At 38.8% G+C, this 22,835-nt stretch overlaps 1 protein-coding gene across 15 annotated transcripts in view; it reads left to right on the forward strand.

The window, feature by feature from the left end:
* L3MBTL3 (L3MBTL histone methyl-lysine binding protein 3) overlaps positions 1–22,089 on the forward strand; it is a 57,899-nt gene extending 35,810 nt beyond the window's left edge. For 12 of the 15 annotated variants that reach the window (XM_053381891.1, XM_053381890.1, XM_053381893.1 and 9 more), the window contains 11 exons: positions 3,292–3,377; positions 4,693–4,767; positions 4,994–5,104; positions 6,343–6,457; positions 7,492–7,594; positions 14,463–14,612; positions 15,377–15,508; positions 18,998–19,089; positions 19,271–19,434; positions 20,785–20,847; positions 21,316–22,089. In XM_053381891.1, the coding sequence (XP_053237866.1) occupies positions 3,292–3,377; positions 4,693–4,767; positions 4,994–5,104; positions 6,343–6,457; positions 7,492–7,594; positions 14,463–14,612; positions 15,377–15,508; positions 18,998–19,089; positions 19,271–19,434; positions 20,785–20,847; positions 21,316–21,459 (1,235 nt within the window). In that variant the 3' untranslated portion in view covers positions 21,460–22,089. The remainder of the gene's footprint in view (positions 1–3,291; positions 3,378–4,692; positions 4,768–4,993; positions 5,105–6,342; positions 6,458–7,491; positions 7,595–14,462; positions 14,613–15,376; positions 15,509–18,997; positions 19,090–19,270; positions 19,435–20,784; positions 20,848–21,315) is intronic. The other 3 variants (XM_053381886.1, XM_053381901.1, XM_053381902.1) reach the window with 3 other exon arrangements.
* The last annotated feature ends 746 nt before the right edge of the window (positions 22,090–22,835 follow it).

The raw sequence follows: 22,835 nt of genomic DNA on the forward strand, positions 1-22,835 counted from the left end.
CAATAGCAACTTAGGGACATAGTGGGCAGCTGGCTTATATTGAGTAAGCGTATTGGTCCATTTAGCTCAGTGCAGTCGTTCCTTGGAAGCCGAACGCCTTGGCACTCGTATGCTTTGGCTCCCGAATGCTGCAAACCCAGAAGTGACTTTCCTGGTTTGCAAACGTTCTTTGGAACCTGAATGTCCGTTGTGGCTTCCGAACGTTTTGGAAGTTGAATGGACTTCCGGAATGGATGCCGTTCGACTTCTGAGGTACGACTGTATTGTCTAGACTGACTGGCTGGAGAAGCTGGAGATTGAGGCCAGGACCTTCTGCATGCAAATCAGATGCTCTACTGCTGAGCTACCATTGACTACAACCCTTAACTGTGCTGAATTTTAGCAGAATAGGGAGCTCATGTAAGCCATTATGTGAATAAAGTGAAAAGACTACCATGCAAAAGAGAAAATGTGTTAACAGAAAATGGTAATAACTAGCAGATGAGAATCAATAAACTGGAAATCATGAATAATACCTTGGAGCTATGAAATTAGAGCATGAAAATCTTCTTAAATGTACTATAAATATTGAACCTGCAAGTGATGTAATTGTAGCTTGCTAGTAGAGAGTTTTGTAAAATAGCCCACACAGAGTGATGGTGTAATTCACTACCATATTATGAGTCACTTGGAAAAGTAATGCTTTGTAAGCTGTTACCTTTTAACAGTATGCATTTTATAAACAGAGAAAACTCAAATTGGCTTTCCCACAGTGACAATATTTTCCCCCATGATAGTAGCCAGTATGAAGCTATATTCTGCATTTACAGTGCTGGTACAAGTTTTGTCTAAAAAGCAGCTTTGCTAAGATATTACTGGCTAGGCAGGGGACTATCTGCATTTAAAGCTGATGTGTAACTCCTAAAGGTTCAGATTAGTACTTAACTCAGTAAAACGTTAAGAGCTGGAATGCACAGGACTTCTAGTTTTTGATGCTTAGATGCTCAGAGTCACAGCAGAATTTTGACACTTTTGGTTCTTTATGTATTCTAATAATTCCAGTCTATTTTATACCTTAGATTCTAATAAGTGGAGTGTTCTTATTTTTAAATCTATAGTTGTAATGAAGCCACCTGTCTTGACTGAACGAACTGTTCTGATGTCACTGAAGTCCTTTTTGGGATGTTCAATCACATGTAGAAGGAGTGGGGACCTGATGCTGGGCAGTCCTGACATGACAAAAGTCGAAGCCGGTCGGCGCAGTGTGTTAGGTTTCAAACCATTTTTGAAGCCTGTCTTTACAGTAACATGAGTAACTGCCAAACAGCCACTTTAAGGGAGAGGTGACTCAAGAGATTCTTTGGAGTAATGACTTTTGTCCTGTCTCAAGCGATTGGAAGATGGCAACCGCTTGGTGGTGTCCTAGTGCCCACTCAAGAAAAAGGGGCCCACACTCAGTGGATTTGTAACTGGCTGACTGACCGAACCCAAAGGGTGCTCATCAATGGTTCCTCTTCATCCTGGAGAAGAGTGACTAGTGGGGTGCCACAGGGTTCTGTCTTGGGCCCGGTCTTATTCAACATCAACGACTTGGATGATGGACTCAAGGGCATCCTGATCAAATTTGCAGATGACACCAAACTGGGAGGGGTGGCTAACACCCCAGAGGACAGGATCACACTTCAAAACGACCTTGACAGATTAGAGAACTGGGCCAAAACAAACAAGATGAATTTTAACAGGGAGAAATGTAAAGTATTGCACTTGGGCAAAAAAAATGAGAGGCACAAATACAAGATGGGTGACACCTGGCTTGAGAGCAGTACATGTGAAAAGGATCTAGGAGTCTTGGTTGACCACAAACTTGACATGAGCCAACAGTGTCACGCGGCAGCTAAAAAAGCCAATGCAATTCTGGGCTGCATCAATAGGAGTATAGCATCTAGATCAAGGGAAGTAATAGTGCCACTGTATTCTGCTCTGGTCAGACCTCACCTGGAGTACTGTGTCCAGTTCTGGGCACCGCAGTTCAAGAAGGACACTGACAAACTGGAACGTGTCCAGAGGAGGGCAGCCAAAATGGTCAAAGGCCTGGAAACGATGCCTTATGAGGAACGGCTAAGGGAGCTGGGCATGTTTAGCCTGGAGAAGAGGAGGTTAAGGGGTGATATGATAGCCATATTCAAATATATTAAAGGATGTCACATAGAGGAGGGAGAAAGGTTGTTTTCTGCTGCTCCAGAGAAGTGGACACGGAGCAATGGATCCAAACTACAAGAAAGAAGATTCCACCTAAACATTAGGAAGAACTTCCTGACAGTAAGAGCTGTTTGACAGTGGAATTTGCTGCCAAGGAGTGTGGTGGAGTCTCCTTCTTTGGAGGTCTTTAAGCAGAGGCTTGACAACCATATGTCAGGAGTGCTCTGATGGTGTTTCCTGCTTGGCAGGGGGTTGGACTCGATGGCCCTTGTGGTCTCTTCCAACTATGATTCTATGATTCTCTGGAAGAGGAAGTGGCATGAAGCAGCAGAGGGCCAAGGAAAGAAGAAGGGGGTAGGGAAAGAAGAGCCAAGAAGGCAAATGCAGGCTGAAGGAAATAATGCAGAAAAGGGGAGGGTATTGAAGGAAGTGAATGTGTAGACACTGGAAATGATGTAGTTTAAAAAGAACAGGGAAAATATGAAGAGATAGTCCCAATGAATATGAGGTATGGGAGAAGCACAGAGATGGGTAAATAGTTGGCCTTACGCATATAGTTGTTAGGAGAACAACCGAGGAACAAGCAAAAGTAGGATTAGAAAATGTGAAGAGGAGAAAGGTGACTGGGACCGTGTGAGGATTAAATGTTCATTTATTTATTCATAACTGCAGGACTCTGATCTGCTCAGAATCCTTACAATAATTGTTACTGAGGGCCGCCAGAGGCTTACTTCTACCATAACCTTTTAATCATTTTTAAAGTTCAGGAGCTTCTCTTTGATGATGTTGTGTTTTAACTGTATGACAACACACATTAGAGTAAAACATACACATCCTCTGAAAACTAGTCAGAAGGAGTGAAATAATATGAAAAATAGATGTGGGTCTTCTCAAGGTGAGATATGAGAGAGATGGCTTCTGGAGCTTGGGTCTCTGTCCACAGGGAGGCTGACAAGTCCCATTATTCATATTTTGCATTGCAGGGTGGCAAAAGGAGTGCAAGCACATTTATTTATTCTTCTGTTGCTTCTTTAAACCTAACAAGTCCTGAAAAATATCCTAACTCTGTGTTGCGTGACATAATTACATCTTGTATCATCATTTATTTTCCAGACTATCCACATGCCAAGCATTTTTCTTGGGAGAAATATTTGGAAGAAACTAGTTCTTTACCAGCACCTGCCAGGGCTTTTAAAGTGGTAAGAAAAATGTGCAGTGTTCTCATATGCCTATCTCGTTGCTGTTCCTATGCTTCGTGGCTTCCACTGGTAGAAGCTTCTCCTGGGAGGAGTTCTGCTCATGTGACGGTACAGGAAAGAAGAGAGGGGACTTTCAGTGATACTTCCTTTCCTCTGCAGCTCCCTTGTGCCCCTTGGAAATCTGCTCTGGAGAACTGGCAGGGCAGGGGCTCCAAGAGAAAGGAGAATCATCAAATAGTAAATAAATAAATGCCTATAAATTAGTGACCACCACTACCTCGGGCCCAAACTCTACACATGTGTGAGTGCTTTTTCCTCCATAAATTGCCAGAGTGGAGAGGGGCAATCCAGAGTGTGGGACCACTGCATGGAATCCTAATCCATATTGTGAGCATGCATAGCTGTAGTTTGCGTTCGGGAAAAAGCTCATTTGCCCCAAAGCTTCCTTCCCCCTCTCAAATTGCAAGTGAGGGTCCCTAGTCTAGCCAGCTCCTGCATGCTGGCAGTTTAAGAAAGAAGAGACTGATTCTATAATTAGCCATAAATTCTATTAATTCACTGTGCAGTATATGAATAATTCCTTCCTTTTTCTATTCAGATTCTGCTGGCAGTGAGTTTTGTTGGTGACCCTCACTTGTAGTTTTTTGAGAGAGGAAGAAAACTTTCCTTCTATCCACACCATTCATTGTTTTATAAAATTATTTAGCTTAGGTGTTATATATAAACATATAACCTTAATGGTTTAAAAGCTACCAATGTTTCAGCTTTGGAGGCAAGTTTCAGTTCAGCAGGTACACAAAAACAACAGCTAAGTAAATCAGAGGGTTGAGGGTAAGAGAGAGAGAAATTGGCATGATCATGAAGCCACAAAGTCTACCTTTTGGGACAGTCTTAAGATATTCTGCTGGTGTCTTGGCCACTAAGTCATAGCAAAATATGAAAATGAAAGAATAGTAAAGCAGGCAGGCATAGTAACAACAAAGCAGACGGCAAACACGTTTAAAACTGAGCTATAAACAAAGTAGCATATAATAGTATATTGGCTTTTCAGCTTGCAATCAACATGCATATCAAAATAATAATATTGCTATTTTGTAGCTGTCAAGGCAAAATGCTCAGGCAAACGTTTATTGGGTATGTCTTTTCTTTCTCCACCCTACTGTATAATGAAGAAGCTAAATAATTTCTCCCACTAGAGGTAGATGTAGGAAGTGTAGATTGAAATCCGATCAAAGCATTTCAACAGTACTAAAAGGGCTGGACAAAGGAAAAGGGAAATTTGCAACAACCATTTCCTCCCACTTCCCACTCATAGAAGTCTCAGCTGGACCAAAGAGCTTTTCAGCAGTGGAAGGACACAATTGCATACAACACAAAGTCATTAACAAAGGTGTTTTTTTTAAAGCTGTGAATGCCAGTTTAAGTAAGTGCATATACTGTTTTAAATTTTTAGTTTAATTGACATCAATTATTCATTGTAAACTATGGGAGCAGCTGTAACAAATCTGATTAATGGTGTTTTTTTTTAAATTATTTTATATTTATTTTCTTTTGGTTATTTTTAATAGAAAAGAAGGATATAAATAATAAGCAGCTCAATCTCTTCTTTGTTGTAGAAACCTTCTCATGGATTCCAGAAGAATATGAAACTTGAAGTAGTTGACAAGAGAAATCCTGTACTAATCAGGGTCGCAACCGTGGTAGATACTGATGACCACAGAATTAAAGTAATTCATACTTTTAAATATATTTTAAAATTACTGTATTGAACAATCCCTTCTGAGTGGTGGTATCATGTTACACACACTGTCCCACATGGCTCCTCCATTCACTCCCATAGAAGGGAGAACAAACATCCACAGGCGTAGAAATGATTTCCTTCAATTAAGGTGAATGAAGAAGCCTGCAAACCCAGCAGTTCCATAATCACACATGAGGCTTTAGTTCCGGCTGAGTTGAGCACTAATCTCCAGTCATTTTACTGCAAATTCCACCTGAAATGTATTGCTTGGTACATTGTGTCCAAAAAGTATTGAAATAAAGGTATACGTTCAGTCATATCCTATTTCATCTTGTACGATGCTAGTCCTTCAGGCCCCCATTCATTTCCTCTTAGATAGGATATAAAAATGAAACTAGCAAGGAAAGAGAATATTTAAAACATTTTTACTACCGTACGTATTTTAAACTCCATGACTTGTTAACAGCGCTTTTATCTGCTGGTTGTTTTTCGGAACTACTTTCTTGCATATCTACAGTGTTTGGTATCACTTATGGCTTGCAGGATGAGGAATAATTTTAGAAAACCAGAACTAGATGCCTCAAATAATGCAAGCTTAAGTCCTCAAAACTTTCATCCTGTTCTAGATAGTACTTAACCTTTTTATCATCATCATCATTATCATTATTACTTAGTGCATAGTAACAGTATAACTGGTGTGTTTGGGGCAGGGGAATTTCAGGGGGATGTGGGTGGGGCAAAAATTGTGGCGGTCCATCAGGGGCTCAGTGCCCTATTTTTATTGTATGCCTGTGACTGCAACAATAGGATCTGTCAAAGGCACTGGAGAAGCTTCACTGTATGGTCAGTGAGCTGTGTTTAACTTGATGCATCACAAGTTATTCTGGCCTCACATAGACTCATACTGAGGACCATTCTGTACTAAAGAAATTGTTAAGCTCATGCATCAACACTTTAATAAACTAGTTGTCATTGTGGTCTATTTCTTATCTCAGTAAATGCAAAAGCTGTTGTAATTTGTAAGACGAAAGCCTGGTAGATAATTCTGAATTACTTGACAAACTTTTTCTCCCACATACCCTTGTCCAATACATAATGCCTGAAATTTGAACAAATGGATTCTCTTAACCATTATGTTCTCTAATGAAAGACAAGCACTCTTGGAGATTGCATGGGAATAGAACTTTGCTTAAGTTTGAAATGTAATATTCCTTTGTGTTCTAGGTCCACTTCGATGGCTGGGATAGTATTTATGATTATTGGATCGATGCAGATAGCCCTGATATCCATCCTGCTGGCTGGTGTGGGAAAACTGGACATCCTCTTCAGCCCCCACTTAGTGAGATGTGATATAAGATATAGTAGAAGTTTAAAGAAAGGATATTGAATACCTGCCCTTTGTTTGATGCCACCTCTGTAATACTGAATAAGTCTAGTATGCATAACAAAGCCAGCATCTTTGAAGCAAATAACCTTGGTACTGGAGACTGGAAAATAGTGATAATCTTAATTTCTGACTTGATATTAAATATGAATTCACGTTACTCCAGATCATGGCAAAATTATAGCTCTTTATAAATTCACATTCTGAACAAAGGATGAACAGTTTTTGTTTTTAAAAAGTAATAATTAAAAACCTTTGTTATGCCTTTAAATTCTTAATCAATTGATCTAACCCTTTTGTTGATTAAATGTTGCATCCCTATTATTTCACTGTAAAAAATAGAAACCAGTATATGAATGCTTTTAAAACATCCTCTAGATTCTGAAGAAATATTTCTAAAGTATTTGATTGACTTAGAAAAAGTGATGTGGCATGTTAGAGCCAAGTCAGTTATTGCTGTAATAGTTTATAGAACCATAGAATTGTAGTTAGAAGTGAATACTTGGGGGATCAGTTGAGAATAATGCTTGCTGTTGGAAACAACTGATAAATTAACCTCTTAAGTTGTAGTTTCCTTATTGAGAAACATTTTCTGGGCGGAAGAGGGTGTTCATTTTTTGCAGGAGGAGTTAAATTTTCAAAAACAAAATAGAAGAAATAAATTCTTAATAGCTTGTGAAAGAAATTGCATCTATACCCTGAATGCAGGAATATTTATGTGCAGAATAACATAAATCATTGTTTGATTCAATATTCATACAATCGAGTCATAATTTATTAAAGAATAAAATACTTGTCAGTTTTTGACTAACAAGATAATGAAATAGTTGCAGGAGATTTTAGTAAGGTTTAAATATTTTATCTTGGTAATTTGTACTTGTTGGTCTTCAGCATTTTAAACAGATGTTCACTAGAGTTTGCCTAAACGTGAGACATAACTTCCATTCTTACAAATGCCTTGTATTTTACCTCCCGTATTATTTGTATAGGTCCTTTGGAATTGGTAGAAGCTTTAGAACAAGGAGGATGTCCTACAGTGGGCTGCAAAGGAGTTGGACACATAAAAAGAGCCAGACATACGGGCCACCACAGGTATGTGTGAAATAGCTAAACTTGGATGTCCAATTAGAATCTGCACATACTTGATTTCTAACACAAGCTTATACACACGTCTCCTCGGAAGGAAGTTCCATGGAATTCAATAAAACTTAATCCCAGGAAATGGGGTATAGAATTGCAGCCTTAATTGCTGTTTGTGAAAAAGAAGATGTGGACTAGAGGAAGAAAACAGGAATTCAGGTTACCTCTTTGGAATGAACATGGAAAGGTTTGTAACTTCATTGATATGTTCTGGCTTAAAACTCAGTTGTGTGATGTAATTCTTGCTGGGTCTTCTCTCTCCCTCTCTCTCTCTCTCTCTCTCTCTCTGTGTGTGTGTGTGTGTGTGTGTGTGTTTATATCTTTATACGCACACAAACAATGTAGCCTATCTTTACAGAGCAGTTTTCACAGGTTTGTGCAATTGGTGAGCACATCAGTGTTTCATCTTTGGGTATCTAAGTGCGCCTGATAGCCTCTATTGAAGTAAAAACATGTTGTTTTGTCACTACTGTCAGCTAGATAGACATAGTTAAATGCTAACTTGGTTAATATACCCATCTGTGGAATGTACCCCTTACTTTGTGCCAATTACTACTCCTTCTGCTTAATCTAGAAATCAACACTCTTGTTCTTCATTGTCACAGAGACTCACTCCTTGTAGTATGCTACTGGAAGGAATTTTTAAATTTTGTTTAGAAATGCGTGTTTCAGAATTTCTGATCTAAGCACCACTCAAAATAATTGGAAAGCAGATAAAATATATTATTAGTCCCCCCCCCCTGCCCTTTCTTCAGGCATTTGTCAATGTGTGTTCAATGAGTGAGATGGGAGAAGTGGAGACGGGGGGACTACTCCCTCCTCCTGCCTCTGCCCCATTGCTGTGCCCATTGCCCTCCATGAATTGGAGCAACTATTTGCAGTAGGGGGACTTGTGTGTACATGCGTACATATATACATAATATAGCATATATACATAGATATCTGGTTGAAGATGAAAAGCATCAATATGAAGCAGGTCAGCACAAATATGTACTATATTTGTTACTACGTAATGCTAAGGAGAAATAAAACTAATTCAGTTATAACTTGTATTTGCTGCTGCTGCAGTCTTACAATTCAGTTTGGGTACAAATTCAACTATATTAAAATTACTGGGACATTTAGTTCAATAAGCACTCAGGAAAAAAAATAGCAGGAGCCTACAGGTTTCTGAATCCAAGTCATCCTAGAATCCTCAGGTTGTGTCCCACTGTCCACTTGAATTAAAAGGACAATATAAAATGGATATAATTATCTACGTCAGGCTTTATTCCATGGGTTCTTTCATCTCAGTGCTGAAAATGTACTTTTGAATTTTTTATGACAAGGTGCATTTATGCTGTCAGAGCAAGTGTCTGAGAGTAGGCAGATTGGCCATTTTCTGATAAGTGTTTTGCTTGAGCTGGATGAAACCTGCGGTGATTAATTATGGCAGGGTTAAAATGAGCACCTTTTAAAATGTAGATGTTAAAAAGGGCTTTGAGGGTTCTGCTTTGCAGAAAAGTGTTTGGGCTTGCATACAAATGGGAGTGTCTGGTGTGTTTATGTGAGGAATTGCGTATTGAATGTCCTACAAAGTATACCTTATAATATAAAAGTCATCCAATGTAGAATTGATTTTAAGATTCCTGTATAACTCACCTGGTTGTGGAAGAGTGTGAAAATCTGCATAACCTCAGAAGCCCCTAGGAGGGGCGGGGGAAACAAGGAGCTGTCCTGCATAACTCTCCCCCACCCCAACACTATAGTTAGTCATCTGAATCCTACTTTCCCCTTCACTCTCTTGTTTGTAAAAAAAAAAAAAGCCACCCTCAAATTGCGTGACTATTTAGATTGACTGTGTTCTGAGTATTTAAGCCCACATGCAAACACAGTCTCCCGTCCACCCGCTGGAAAGATTAATCACTATGTGATTCATTCTCTTATTTTTCTAGTGGAAATGTCACTTGTAGTCATTGATTGTGAAGATGTGGACTCCTCTTGTCTATCAACAGAATTCACAAAAACACAGAAATGCAATGTTTCTGTTGCTTTGCTATTTCACTGGTTTCATTTCAATACAACGTGGGATTTACTATGCTGTTAGACATACTTCTGATCTGTCTAGTGCTTTTTAAAAATTAAAGCCTTCACAATTCCTTAGTAAAGAGGATGTCAAGTGAATCATATAATTTCTTTTTCTTCCAATTGTTTTTTTAAGCTGTGTATTCATTTGAAGGGGATATTGTATACCATTTTGTTCTGGTGTCAACAACCCAATGTAGGGTATAACATGATTAATTTTTGATGATTTATGGTTGGCTTGTTAAATGGAGACCTGGAGGCTGTGCTGCTTGGAAGGATTTAAGAATTGATTTAAAACACCAACACAGTGGTTTAGAGGATGGAGAACGTGCTGCAAGCTCATGCAGTCCCTCCTCCTCCTCCGCCTTTCTTGTGTTTCCTCCTCCTCCATCTCCAAGTTACTGTTAGTTTTTAATGACATCTGAACTGAACAACTATGGTTAATGGCAACTTCCAAGCTTCAGTGGTGTAGTGGAAGGGAAACTTGGGCGAATGCAGCCCTTCTGCTCTTTCCAGAGCAGAAGTGATGACATCATTTGCTGGAGTACCAGGGTAATTAATGGTGTCTCCTGGCTCAGGTGAGTGACTGAAGAGACAAAGAGGCTTTAGCTGGCTGAAGATATTTTGTTGACGCTTAATGTGTTTTGCAAGTTTAACCTATTCATTCAGAAGTCAGCACCCCTAAGTTTAATGGACCTTACACTCAGGTAACTATATATTGGACTGGAGTCCTTCTTGAAAGACTAGACATTATTCCTTCATTTCTGTAGTAAACATTCCTTGCACAGCTACCTTTTTTGACATCAATTTGGATTCTCCTTTGAGGGGCTATGGATTTAGGGTTTGGGGGTGTGGCTATGGGGGCTGTCATGATTAACTCCTGCATTCAGAGTTTACCAAGACACCTCGTTTGTGCTAAGCCATAGTTTGTCATAGTTGAACATGGTTATGGCAACCCAGAAATGGAGAGGGGGATTGGTTAACAAAGGAAGAGAACAAGCCTACTTGTATATTTCTCAAACTGAGCTTGAACTGCTCATGTGCAAGTCTCTTTTTATTTTGCTTTATTAAAAAACCAAAATGGAAACCAAGACAAATCAACTTCATTTGGTGCTGAGTTCCAAAATAAGCCATCTGCATAATACAGTGCTAACGTAGTAGTCCTGTTTTAAGAACTGTAAATCTAAAGCATTCACTTAAAAAAGAAAGTTATTTCCTAAAATTGGGTACAGCACCTGTCTTAAAAGACACAAGTTATACTTCAGTTCCTCCCACAGTATAATTTGGTTTTATATTTTTAGTTGTCTTTTGTTTGTTTTACAGATTAAAATCTCCATTAACCATGTATGTTGTATGGGAGTGAATCATCTCCATTTTTCTTTCAAATGCAATACTGAACTTCATTTGCATTTCTAAGTTTTTAAATCAGATTTTGACTGCGCGGTCATGGTCAATAAATTGATTATTGAAATTGAGCAATGTACAGATTAATTTACCGCTTTCTGAGAAAAAGCTTCATTTATTTGAATCCCTCCTGGTTAAAAGACAGGAAGATTAGCTTGCCTGGTGTCTCCTGTGAATAAATTGTGCGCTTTTTAATTCATACGTTTTTAGTTAAATGCTTTATTTGTTGTTTGTATAGTTCCTGTACAACTTGCTGGTTGTTTTAAAACACAGTGAGCAAAGAAGGACAAACTTGGGCAAAATGCTTTCACTGTAGTTGTGGATTGAATGACATCACAGCTCCCATTGATTTTTAAGGTGCTAAGGTTTTACTCCAAAATTATATATTACTTTCCCTATTTTCTAACATTGCAGTAGCAAGGAGATGGTTTTCCTTTCCTTTTATTTTTTGATTCTTTTATATTTTTTTACAAGTGTATATAATGGCAGAGATCTGAAGAATCTTGTGATTCATCCCATGTGCCAAAGAGCCCTCCATGCTATCTTTTGAAACTAAGTAGAGGATGATGGCCCCAGAGTTCAGTTGTGATCAAGGCGCACAGTTGGAGGCTGCAGTCAGTGCCTAAGGAGTCAGACCAGGTTGAGGACTCTGAGCTTTCTACTGCAGATCAGGAGATTACTGATCCCGAGGCTGACAAACAGCCCATAGCACAACCTCCAGGATCTGTAGAGCCAGAACCTGACTCACAGATGTCTTATTCTCACAGATGCCTTCTGTTGAGCCTGAAAAAACAAATGTCCCCCACAGTATCTCACTGGGCAGGAGGCTGTGTCTTCAGGCCAGAAGGTTGGCCCTCTAAGAATCGATAAGTTCTCACCAAAAGGGGTGGAGTCTGGGATAGATGCAGGTGGAAGCTTTAAATGGTTTCAGTCTTTGTCAGAGCAAGTTGTTCACTCGGAACTCTCCATGGTACTGCTATCCTGACCTGCCGCATACCAGGAGAGAGTTTCAAAAGTAGTTTGAATCCCTTCTGTTTTTCAGGGAGAAATATATATATATAAAATATTTCCATGTATGCCCTAGCTCTCAGATTTGTTGAAAGTAGATATTTGGATCTTGGTTGTGATATTCAACAAAAGCATCCCCAGCACCCTCTTGTGCCCACCCTAACCCACAGCTTTTTATAAGAACTAATAGAAGTGAATGAGAAAGAAAGGCAGTTCAGTGTGAAGTGAAAGAAAAAGAGAAGAAAGGCTGGCAACCCAAATGGAAGTGCATGATTGAAACAAATAAATGCACTAAGGAAAAATGTCAGTAGTATTTCTTCTATTATAAGACACTCTTCACATGGCTGTGCTCTGGCATTCTTTCTGTCAATAGCAAAAGAGCTGCAAGGCCTCCGGTACTAAAGAATTGATCTCTTTTCCATTCTGGAAAGCATCTGTAAGGATTGAATCTTGCCCAGAGCCAAATGCTTGAAGGAAAACAATGAAAGTTGATTAACACAACATACAGCTCCTTTGGTCCAAACCTGAAAAATACCTGGTGTTTTGGACTACCCAACAGAATAAGCTAAAGACTAAAAAGAGACTGGGATTGCTCTTTGTCTTTACATTTGCCATTTCAGAGTGGTTATATAGATTGCTAGGTTACTGCTCTGAGGAAGATGCTTGTGATATCAAAAGCAATTATGTCACAATGAGGGATAAATGTGAAATGGTAAGTGGGAGGATAGCTAATGTCTTGAAAAGAGAAGCCACAGGTAAATTGTGAGCTCATTCCCCCCCCCTTATATTGTACAAAGGCAGTCCTTCCTAAAATAACAATACAATGAAAAGAAAAGAGTAATTCTCTTTCACAGTAGGTGTTCTAGTTTATTGACAAGTAAAGGAGAATCTCTTTCATATACTTTCTGTTGTGTCTGGCAAAGTGTCGAAGCTTCATTTTGTGCATTCAGTTAATAGTTACTGTCAAAAGTTAAGAGCAATTTTAGGCAATTTGTGTGGCACCTAGGACTTGTGGGGACTATGATGCCAATTTCAGTTCCTAATTAATTTTATTTCATTTTGTAATTTTCACCTTCCTTTAGAAGTGTGATTTCTTTAATTTATCCCCTTCCTTTTTAATGTATGCTATCAAATACTTCAGGAAATGTTGGTCTGCTTCTGGCAAAAAGCTCTGAAGCCAATTGCCCTGTGAAAGCCAATGCTATATTCATACAGATGAAGCAGCTTACTTAACAAAAATTGCACTTGGACTTTCAATTCAGATTCTGAAGTTTCCCCAATCCCTCTTAGCATTTCATTCTGGGCTTTCAAACTCATTGCCTACTATTACGCTTGAACAGAAGTTCTCAAACTATGGTCTGCGAGTCACTGAGGGAGAAAGGCAATGTCATGCTCTTCTGATGGTTATGCTGGCGCAAGCATTGTAGCTTGTGAAACAGAATAATCCCCCTCCTCCTCCTCCTGCATGCTATTCTGGGGATTCTCCCAATTCTTCCTGAGCTAATGGGGGGTGAGGGGGGAGAGAAGTCCTTGCATAGGGCTTTCATGGACAAGTCTAGAAGCTTCATCTAGGTGGTTTGAGAATAATATCAGTAATATCTTTACTTGGTCTTGTACTTGGTTCATTTTTTTCTAACAACAGAGATTGTGGCTGTTTTGAGTAGAGCTCAATTTAACAAGCAGGCTAATGGGATTTTGGCCTAGGGCCAGTGGTTTTCATAGCCAGTTTTGACAATTATGACTATGCCAAATGAAAAAAGTTTATAAGTGGTCTGCTGAGACGCCTAGCCATTTTGAAGTCATTCATGAGGGAAGAACTATGCCCACGGCAGTAACTCCTTCCCTCCGATTCCAGAATAGACCCAATTTGACAGTGGAGCTGAACAGTTACTATTCCGTAGAGTCAGGCAGAAGGGAGCATTATTTTGGGATGTCAGTAACACCTAAACACCTGAAAATACTACAAAAAAGGCACAGTGCCTTCCACTACATGACAGAAACAACTTATGATGCTTTGTATGCCAGGGAAGGGGGAAAACAAAGCTGGCTGCTTCTACCTGAAAAAACTAAACTGAAGAGAAGAGGTATTGACATCTTATGGCACAAGAAACCTACAAATGAATTTCTTTTATCAGTACATTTCCCTGATGAGGAACTTCCAAGTGTTGTGTGCTCAGATTTAGTTGGCACTTTAGTTCTAAAGTAGGAGTCCTGCAAGACATTTTTACTTGTATAGGTTAATGGATTGAGACAGGTTCCACCTAACTTGTAATCTTTAGGGTGTTCAGTTCAACTGGGAAGTCTTTTCAATGTCTAATCTCTTTTTACTGCTTCAATTTTTCAGTGCTCTCAGCTGCCCATATTCTGAGATAAATCTGAGCAAAGAACATATCCTTTCAGACCGCTTAAGTGGAGAGATGCCTCAGAGTATTCCGCCTCTGCATTGGAACCGGAAGCCAGAAGCAAATGAAAGATCTGCATCTCCTGTAATCAGGTAACTATGACAGAATTTTCCTTTATATGTAGCTTATAGTGCTTGCAGACTTAGATCAAATGCTAACCTTTCGGCACCTGCTAAAATCATTGTTTAGGCAAACCTACCCAGAATGCTTAGAAATGCTGATTTGAATTTTAATATTTTAATTTTCTGTATATTTTAAAGTATTGCATTTTTTCTTGATTTGAATCTTTTATCTTTTTAGAGGGGTTTTTTTCTTACAATCAAATTATATATAATTTTTATGAACTAAATAATATACAGATTACTTTTTTCAATTAGAGCAAAATCAGATATCTGGTTAACATTTACATAATTTCAATTTTATTTATAATAACACAGAATAGTAAATAGATTTCAACCCCTATTTGAAATATTTGTATCATCTCCAGGTTTGGATCCTATTTTATCCCTTTGAATAGAAGCTCCTGCCAATCATAGAAGGAAATGTGCTCATGGAGGGATCCCTTTCCACTTACAGAAAAACCTCCGTGAGCCCAACTGTCCTTCCATGAATGCAGGTTTGATTCTGGAGTTGGGGTGCAAATAAATCCCAAAAAGGGATTTCCATATTTGTGTGCAATTGTCTTTTCTAAATACGAATCCATCTCAAATTGTAAAGATCTGAATAGCAGATAAAGAAATTTTATATGGTATTTTCCTACTGCATGGTGTTCAGCTTGCTATTAATTCTTCGATTCTTTGATTAATTTTGACATGAATGTAGGATTTTGAAAGCTTGTCCTTTTATTTTAAATCAGTAATAGAAAATGTCCCAGTCCCATTGTCCTAAAATCTTCAGCTCATCTCCATTCATCAAAGCAGGAAGACACAGAGGTGAAACCTCTTTGCAAAAAGCCTCTAATGTTTGATGTCAAAGAAAAGAACTACAGGTATCCTTTCAAATATGTTAAAAATAAAGAATACTCCAGCTCTGATGCTCATCATCATAGTGCCAGTAATTGCTTTCCTGAATTAAGTGCTTTGTTCAGGTGTCCTACTTGTTAGATGCACCATGTCATATAAATGATGCACTCTGTTACTGGAAGTTAGGGGATTAGGAATGCTTACTGGTTCTTGGCAAATAAGCTGGTGATTATGATTCAGTGAAGAGAGTGTTCCATGCATCATAGCAGGTTGACACTTCAAGTTCTCTCCTTTTGGACAAAACAGTGGCAGCTGCCTCACGGTGGGTGGGTCTTTTGTATCAGGGGTCAAACTTGTAGTATCCTGCCCAGATAACACTAATGCTGTGCTGGTCAACATGATCAGGCATGCACAAGAGCATTTCTGATGCAAATAATCAGGCTAAGAATAAGCATCTCAAGCATACTGTCTTAAGTGGTTTTTTGAGTGCTTGGTGAGTCAAGGTTGTCCTAGCTGTCAAGAGTTGAGTACTTTTTCTATTGAACAGGGGAAGCGAAAGGTATCTAGTTTAGATATAGGCCACATTGCTTTCTTCTGTGCAGTTTCTATAGAAACTAGAATGCCATAACTGAAACTAGCCCAGCAAAGCATTGCACTAAGGAAAATATTAACTTTGGTGTATGTGTGACATACTTTTTGGAAGCATATTGTTAAAAACATTGTATTGGAATTGAGTACATGATTAGAAGTAGTAGGTTCTCATGGTACTAACTGAGGTAATGAATTGAAAGTTTTATCCAAGTTCCTCCACTGTTTGGTTCAGCAGAAATTGCTGTAAGTGAAAAATGAGGCAGTTTTGCTGATTTTTGTATACACACCCAAATAGGGGAAAACATTGCAGTACAGGATTGGGGAACCCTTTGGAACAGTGTGGCAGGTGTCCCAGGGGGCTGCAGGAGAAAAGAAGAAGCTGCAGAAACCACCTCTTCCTCCTTCCTGCTCATGAAAGCCTCTGATTGATCTAATTGCCTTTTGTAAGCAGATCAATACAACCCCAGTTTTTGGAGAAGTCTGTACAAATTATCACTGCAGTTATAGAGCACAATTATAACACAAGCACCAGCTGCTGTGCCTTTGCATAGGGAAGAATTATAGCCATAGTTTGTGTAGTGTTGACACAAATTCTATATTGCCCACATGAATAACTCCCAGAAATATTACTGTCTATTTGCCTATCTCTTTCTCTTTCCATTTTGTACTGTTTACTATGCACCAGGCTATCACATTTTACCATCTTTAAGGCTGATCTCTTTCTCTTGTTCCTGCAATTTTTTGGGCTTAAGAAACTGACAGATCTTACAATGCCCACAAAGTCAGTTTGCAGAAATATTGTTACTAGTCTTGTTTTCTGTTTAGGCAAGTCTATCATAAGGTTACCAGATTTTTTCCCAATGAATCTGGGGACACTTTTCAACTTCCTACTAAATAGGGGACTGATTTGTAAATCCGGGGACTGTCCCCAGGAAAGGGGGACATCTGGTAACCTTAGTCTATCAGACATGTAGAGGCTGCTGTTTTTTATTGTATTGTGTATCCATTTTGTTAAAATAAAAAACATGAAATAATCTCACTATAGCATTAACCAATAATGCCAAGTGCTTCTGACATATATAAAGCAGATAAGAGAAATCTTCCTTTCATGGAGATTGTAGTCTTCATATTTAGAGATACACAAGTTTTTAATTTCCTTCTTAAAAGAAATGTTAACTAGTATTTTTTTTTTATCCATAGAAATGCATTCACCACCTTTGCAGCAGATATAGATATTTATGGCTTTAATTAAAAACAGGGCTTATATGAAAAAGGAAGAAAACAGTACTGTTATGTTACACCACCAAGTGCTTGTGGGGAAAGGATCTTTGCCTAAGGACCATAGTGTGGTGTCTGTTGTCTTGCTACAGTACAATGGGATACCCCAAATATAGCACTTAACATATCATTTTCACAACAGCCCTATTATTAAGTGGCTGCTGATAACATGTGAACAGGGACAATGCACTCTGTTCAGAAAAGTTAATTACATGCAGTTGATATTTCACAGTAGTGTTTAGGTTACTGAAGCTTTCTATTTAATTAAAAACCAATTAAATCCCCAGTAACCTAGATCAAATTATTTTTCTGTAATTAGAATAGCCAAACACTTACTTTTCAATATGAGCATCTCCATATCAAGAAGAACAAAACAACCAGAAACAAACACACAGTTTCCTGTGATTACTAATGGAATTAATAATATTAATGGAACAGCGAGAGGAGCTGTTGCAGAAAAAAATCTGTTGATATGTTCATTTCCAAACATCATTATGTCATTTCAAGCTTCATTACATCACTCTCTGCAGTTTCTTTGTCACTTTTACTATTTATTCTCCTACTGTAATATTTTCTCTGGACAAAATGCATGTATTGTGGTACTCTTCCCCCATCGCAACCATGCAGGATACGTGTTGGACAGACCAGGCTCCTTCACCTCCAGACTATTTTCATCAACATGTCTGTGTGACGTATTTTGTGTCAAATCTGTCTGCTTTTGTGAAATGGCCAGACCAGCAGTGAAACACTAAAATCTTAGGCACAACTTCCCCCCATCATAAAATTTTGTTTAATTGTTAAAAAAACCCCACAACCCTCAAAGTGGTTTACAACCTTGCACACATTAAAAAGAATCCCATTTTAATCATGGGGTTCTTCAAGGGTGCTGCTGCCCTGTGGTGAGTTTTTCCATGCTAATGGCAAGTGTGTGTGAACCACTATTCCGTTTTGCATATTCTTTATTGTGAATTAATTCTTTCACCACATCCTGTAGCACTGAATTAAATTGTAAGGATGGATGGGACAGTGCTTCACAGCTGATGAATGTAGTCGTACGCTATTCATGGCAGTTGTTTGTTGTTTTAATTGAATTGTGTTTTGTCCAGACCTTATTAGTTATTTTCTGTGGCTGCCTGCATTGCATCATGCTCCAGGATGTCCCCCTACAGTAATGCACATCTATATAAGCCATTTACATTTCTATGTTAAAATAGCAGGCGGGTGTTATTTGACAGATGACAAAGGAAATACTCATAAAAGTGACTTCCATTTCTGTCAACTTTCTATAAAAAGTTAATCGCCTATGATAGCTACTGAAGATAATAGAGAATTGTCGGTTATTTTCTGTGTTTCAGCATCGAGTAATCCAGCAATTACACTCTGGTTGCTTCCTTCTGTAGTATTTCTTAAATTAAAGCTGAGGCAAAGATCTCCCTCCCTGGTACATTTTATCATCCCAGCAACCCTGCCAGATGGTTGGTTGGCTGGCTTCAGTCTGTCTCAGGAGACAATGGAAACCCCTGTCAGAACATATATGGGTCTCCATTTCTTGTTGTAGACTTCCACGCAAAGGTGACAGGAATGGTTTGTTGTACTCTGTAGCATCTTGAAAACTAATTGATTGATTTATTTAATCAATTAATTAGGGGATGCCAGGCAACTAAGGATTTTGCAAAGAAAGATGGCTGTGCAGGCAGGAAGATGGAAAATGAAGAGTCATCTCTAAATGAATCCAAAGGTACTATCTCATGTTATACCTGCCAGTGTACAGGATTTTTTGAATGCCACAAATTAATGGTTTAAGCTCACATTTATGGATTATGTCACCGGTCGCCATGGCCAATCAGATCTGAACCAAATAATTCAGCCTGCAGTTTTAAAACTTGCTTGTATTTTTGTTTGTTTCCTTTTATTTACAGACACCAAGGAATCCAGTAACAGGAGTTCCCATCCTCAGCCAGTTATTTTGACCTCGAAGTTGACAATCCCAGCCTTTCCATTGCGATGGGAACAGCAGAGTAAACTCCTTCCTACTGTGGCTGGAATCCCTGCCAGTAAAGTTTCCAAGTGGAGCACAGATGAGGTGTGTTCCCAGTGCAATTCTTCCTGGATGTGAACTGAAGCAGACTTCACTTGTTCCTGTCGTCTTTGTGGGTTATAGCTCTATTTTGTACAGAACACAATATTGTACAGTCATACCTCGGGTTACAGATGCTTCAGGTTGCGTTTTTTCAGGTTACAGACTGCCGAAACCCGGAAGCTTTGCACATGCACAGAAGCGCCAAATCGCAACCCACGCATGTGCAGACGCGCAGCTGCGGGTTGCGAACGCTGTGGGTTGTGAACGTGCATCCTGCATGGATCACGTTCGCAACCCGAGTGTCCACTGTATAGTTTATTGCTTATTTGTTTATTGCTGATTATGTATTTATTTTTAATGTAACATGGTTCCTTTTAAGTTTAGTAAGCTATTTGAGGGTTGTTTTTAAGTAGGATAATAGTAAATAATAGGTGAATCCTTAAAAAAACCCTATTCTGATGTAGCATAGATCAATCCTAAAAACTATGCTCATGTAGCTCTGTTACATAAAATAAACCTTTCTGTCTTTATCAGAAAGTGGACTGTATCTAAACTCCTTTAAGAGGAATCATACTTTAAAGACAACTTGTTTTGCCTTACGGTAAAGGCAGATGGTTCTTATAACCAATGCAGATGGTGACTTTGTGCTTTCCTCCTGATTTTGTTCTTCTGGCTATACTGAGTTCCAATTTATTGTAGAGCTTCATTTTTCTAAAATACTCGCTTTGGGCAGTGTTAGAACAGATCATAGGGAAAACAGTAAGTGTTGTCTTAGGGCACAGATGGGAAACCTGCAGCCCTCCAGATCTTGTTGGATTCTTTAACTTCCCATCATTGCTCACCACCATCTGATTCTACCCCACCCTCTTCTAAGCTACAGACCTCGATTACATAAACAGAGGCTACACAGGCAAAATTGGAAAGGGTGAAGGCCACCTTCTGTGGTGGGGAGCTTCATTATATTAAAATCAGCTGGAATAAAGACATGCAGTGATGAGATCCAATTTTTTTGCGAGGAAGCCACTGGGAGGACTCCCCAATCTCTCAGCTATCTATGGCTATTGTAGCATCTTTTTCTCTTCCTTCATACAAATGAGTGAATGCCATGCTAATGGAGCTCTTGTGTGAGGGTGGGGAAAAGGGGGTAAATGTTTCTAAACCCTGGGGCCATTTTTTTAAAAAAAAATTATCCAAGTTTTTCTAATATTTTTCAGAACTGTGTTAATTTCCAAGCTAATGGGGCTGGGGCCTTCGAAGAATGTGCTTGTTCTTAATTGCTAGACAAGATCACAGCATTTTTTGCACCCTCCTGTGGATAAACATCCATTGATTTTATGTGTTGTTAAAATTCAGGTGTCAGAATTCATACGGAGTTTGCCAGGCTGTGAGGAACATGGCAAGGTGTTCAAAGACGAAGTAAGTATAAAAAATCTGTTGTTTCTTTGATCAAGAATTATTATTTAAATGGATAAAGGAGGCCAAATACTGGTTTAGGGCATATTCCTGAAGACATTATTTGATCCTGGTTTCAACTGAAATCAGATTTGTTTTCTGAGAGCCAGCTAAAGCCATTGGAAATACAGTGGTACCTCGGTTTTCAAACGTAATCTGTTCCGGAAGACCGTTTGAGTTCCGAAATGTTCGAAAACCAAGGTGCAAAGTGCAGTCTGCAAATTTAATAGAAAAAATTGAGAAAAACACAGTGGTACCTCAGTGGAAGCCGTTTGACTTCTGAGGTGCGTTCAAAAGCAGAAGCATTTACTTGCTGGTTTACGGCGTTCAAAAACCAAGGTACCACTGTATCTTAAATTATTATTAAAATTTAGAGTTCTTCCTAAATGTCCAAAGTTACTAATAATGGAAATTTTCTCCTTTTTTTCCAAGCAAATTGATGGAGAAGCTTTCCTTCTAATGACCCAAACAGATATAGTAAAAATAATGAGCATTAAGCTAGGACCAGCCCTAAAGATCTTCAACTCAATCCTGATGTTCAAGGCTGCCGATAAGAACTCGCACAATGAACTCTGATGGAAAAGTGACTACAGGGCAGCTCTCTCCATTGCAGCTCATGTTTTATTCAAAGCACAAAGACTCCAAAGGATCATCAAGGAGGAACTCTATAAGGCGAAAAATCAGAGTGGATGGAGTGTTGATTTTCTCCAAGAGCCTGAGCAAACTAACACTTCTGGGAAGTGCTTAAGCTTTTTAGTAAGATGCTCTTACAAAAGAGTGGGTACTTGATGTTTACTGGCTGATGGCTCTAATTTTCCCACAACTAGCCATCCTTAATTTTATCGGGGATCCATTAACTAAGTTAACATACTAAAATTATGGAAATAATATCCTTTTCTAAGGATACACAAAATACACACTTCATGAATTTACTTCTTCACCAATGAATTCCTTTGTATCGTTTCATCATTTTCATTAAAAAAAAAATTGTTCGCAGTTTAAAATAAGTGGACTACAGTTAATGAAGACTGTTAACAAGTCGTCTTAGTTTCACACAGCAGCTCAAATTTAACACTTTGCTGTGTACAATGAAGCTGATCGATTTATTCTGTTGTATGAAAACATTGCTGGAGACCAATGCTATGTTTTTTTGTTTTTGTTTTTTTGCATGATTAAAGAAGTTTAATGAATATTTCCACCAGCATATTTAGTATTAAGTTATTAAAACAAGAACTACCAACAAAAGTAAAATTCAGGATTTATAGAATTGTTTTATGCTGCATTATAATATCTAGTCCACAAATCTAAGACGAAAGATAGAAATTAAATTCTACAACTAAAATCTCCAATTCCTTGGGGAAATTAAAAAATCTCTTTGAGCAGGAATAATGCATTACCCTCAGTAATTTAAAGATAGCAAGAGCTAGGACAAGAGATAGGGAAAGCCCAAGCAGACAGTCAAGTAAAATTTATGTTACAGCTAAAAGGAATTTTTCACTTGTAAAAGTCCAGTTGTCTTGTGACTTGAGCTTGCAGCACAAGAGAAAAGAAACACAAAGCAGGGGTGTTATGAATTAGATAGCATTGTTCCAACAAACCACAATACTTACTCAAGGTTTGTTGTTGGCTTACTGACTGATTTATTGGAGCATAAGAAACCATTGGATGTAATGCTAAGTCAGGGGTCATGGCTCTCTTCTTTTGTGTGCCAGCACACAGACTAGATACAGACTAGAAAGGCCCCTTCGTGATAAACCAGAGTACCGTATTTTTCGCTCTATAGGACGCAGTTTTCCCCCTCCAAAAATGAAGGGGAAATGTATGTGCCTCCTATGGGGCAAATGCAGGCTTTCACTGAAGCCTGGAGAGCGAGAGGGGTCGGTGCGCACCGACCCCTCTCGCTCTCCAGGCTTCAGGAAGCTCTCCGCAAGCCTTGGGAGCCCGCGGGAGTT

The sequence above is a fragment of the Podarcis raffonei genome, chromosome 3 (assembly GCF_027172205.1).
Source record: "Podarcis raffonei isolate rPodRaf1 chromosome 3, rPodRaf1.pri, whole genome shotgun sequence".
Taxonomy (NCBI): domain Eukaryota; kingdom Metazoa; phylum Chordata; class Lepidosauria; order Squamata; family Lacertidae; genus Podarcis; species Podarcis raffonei.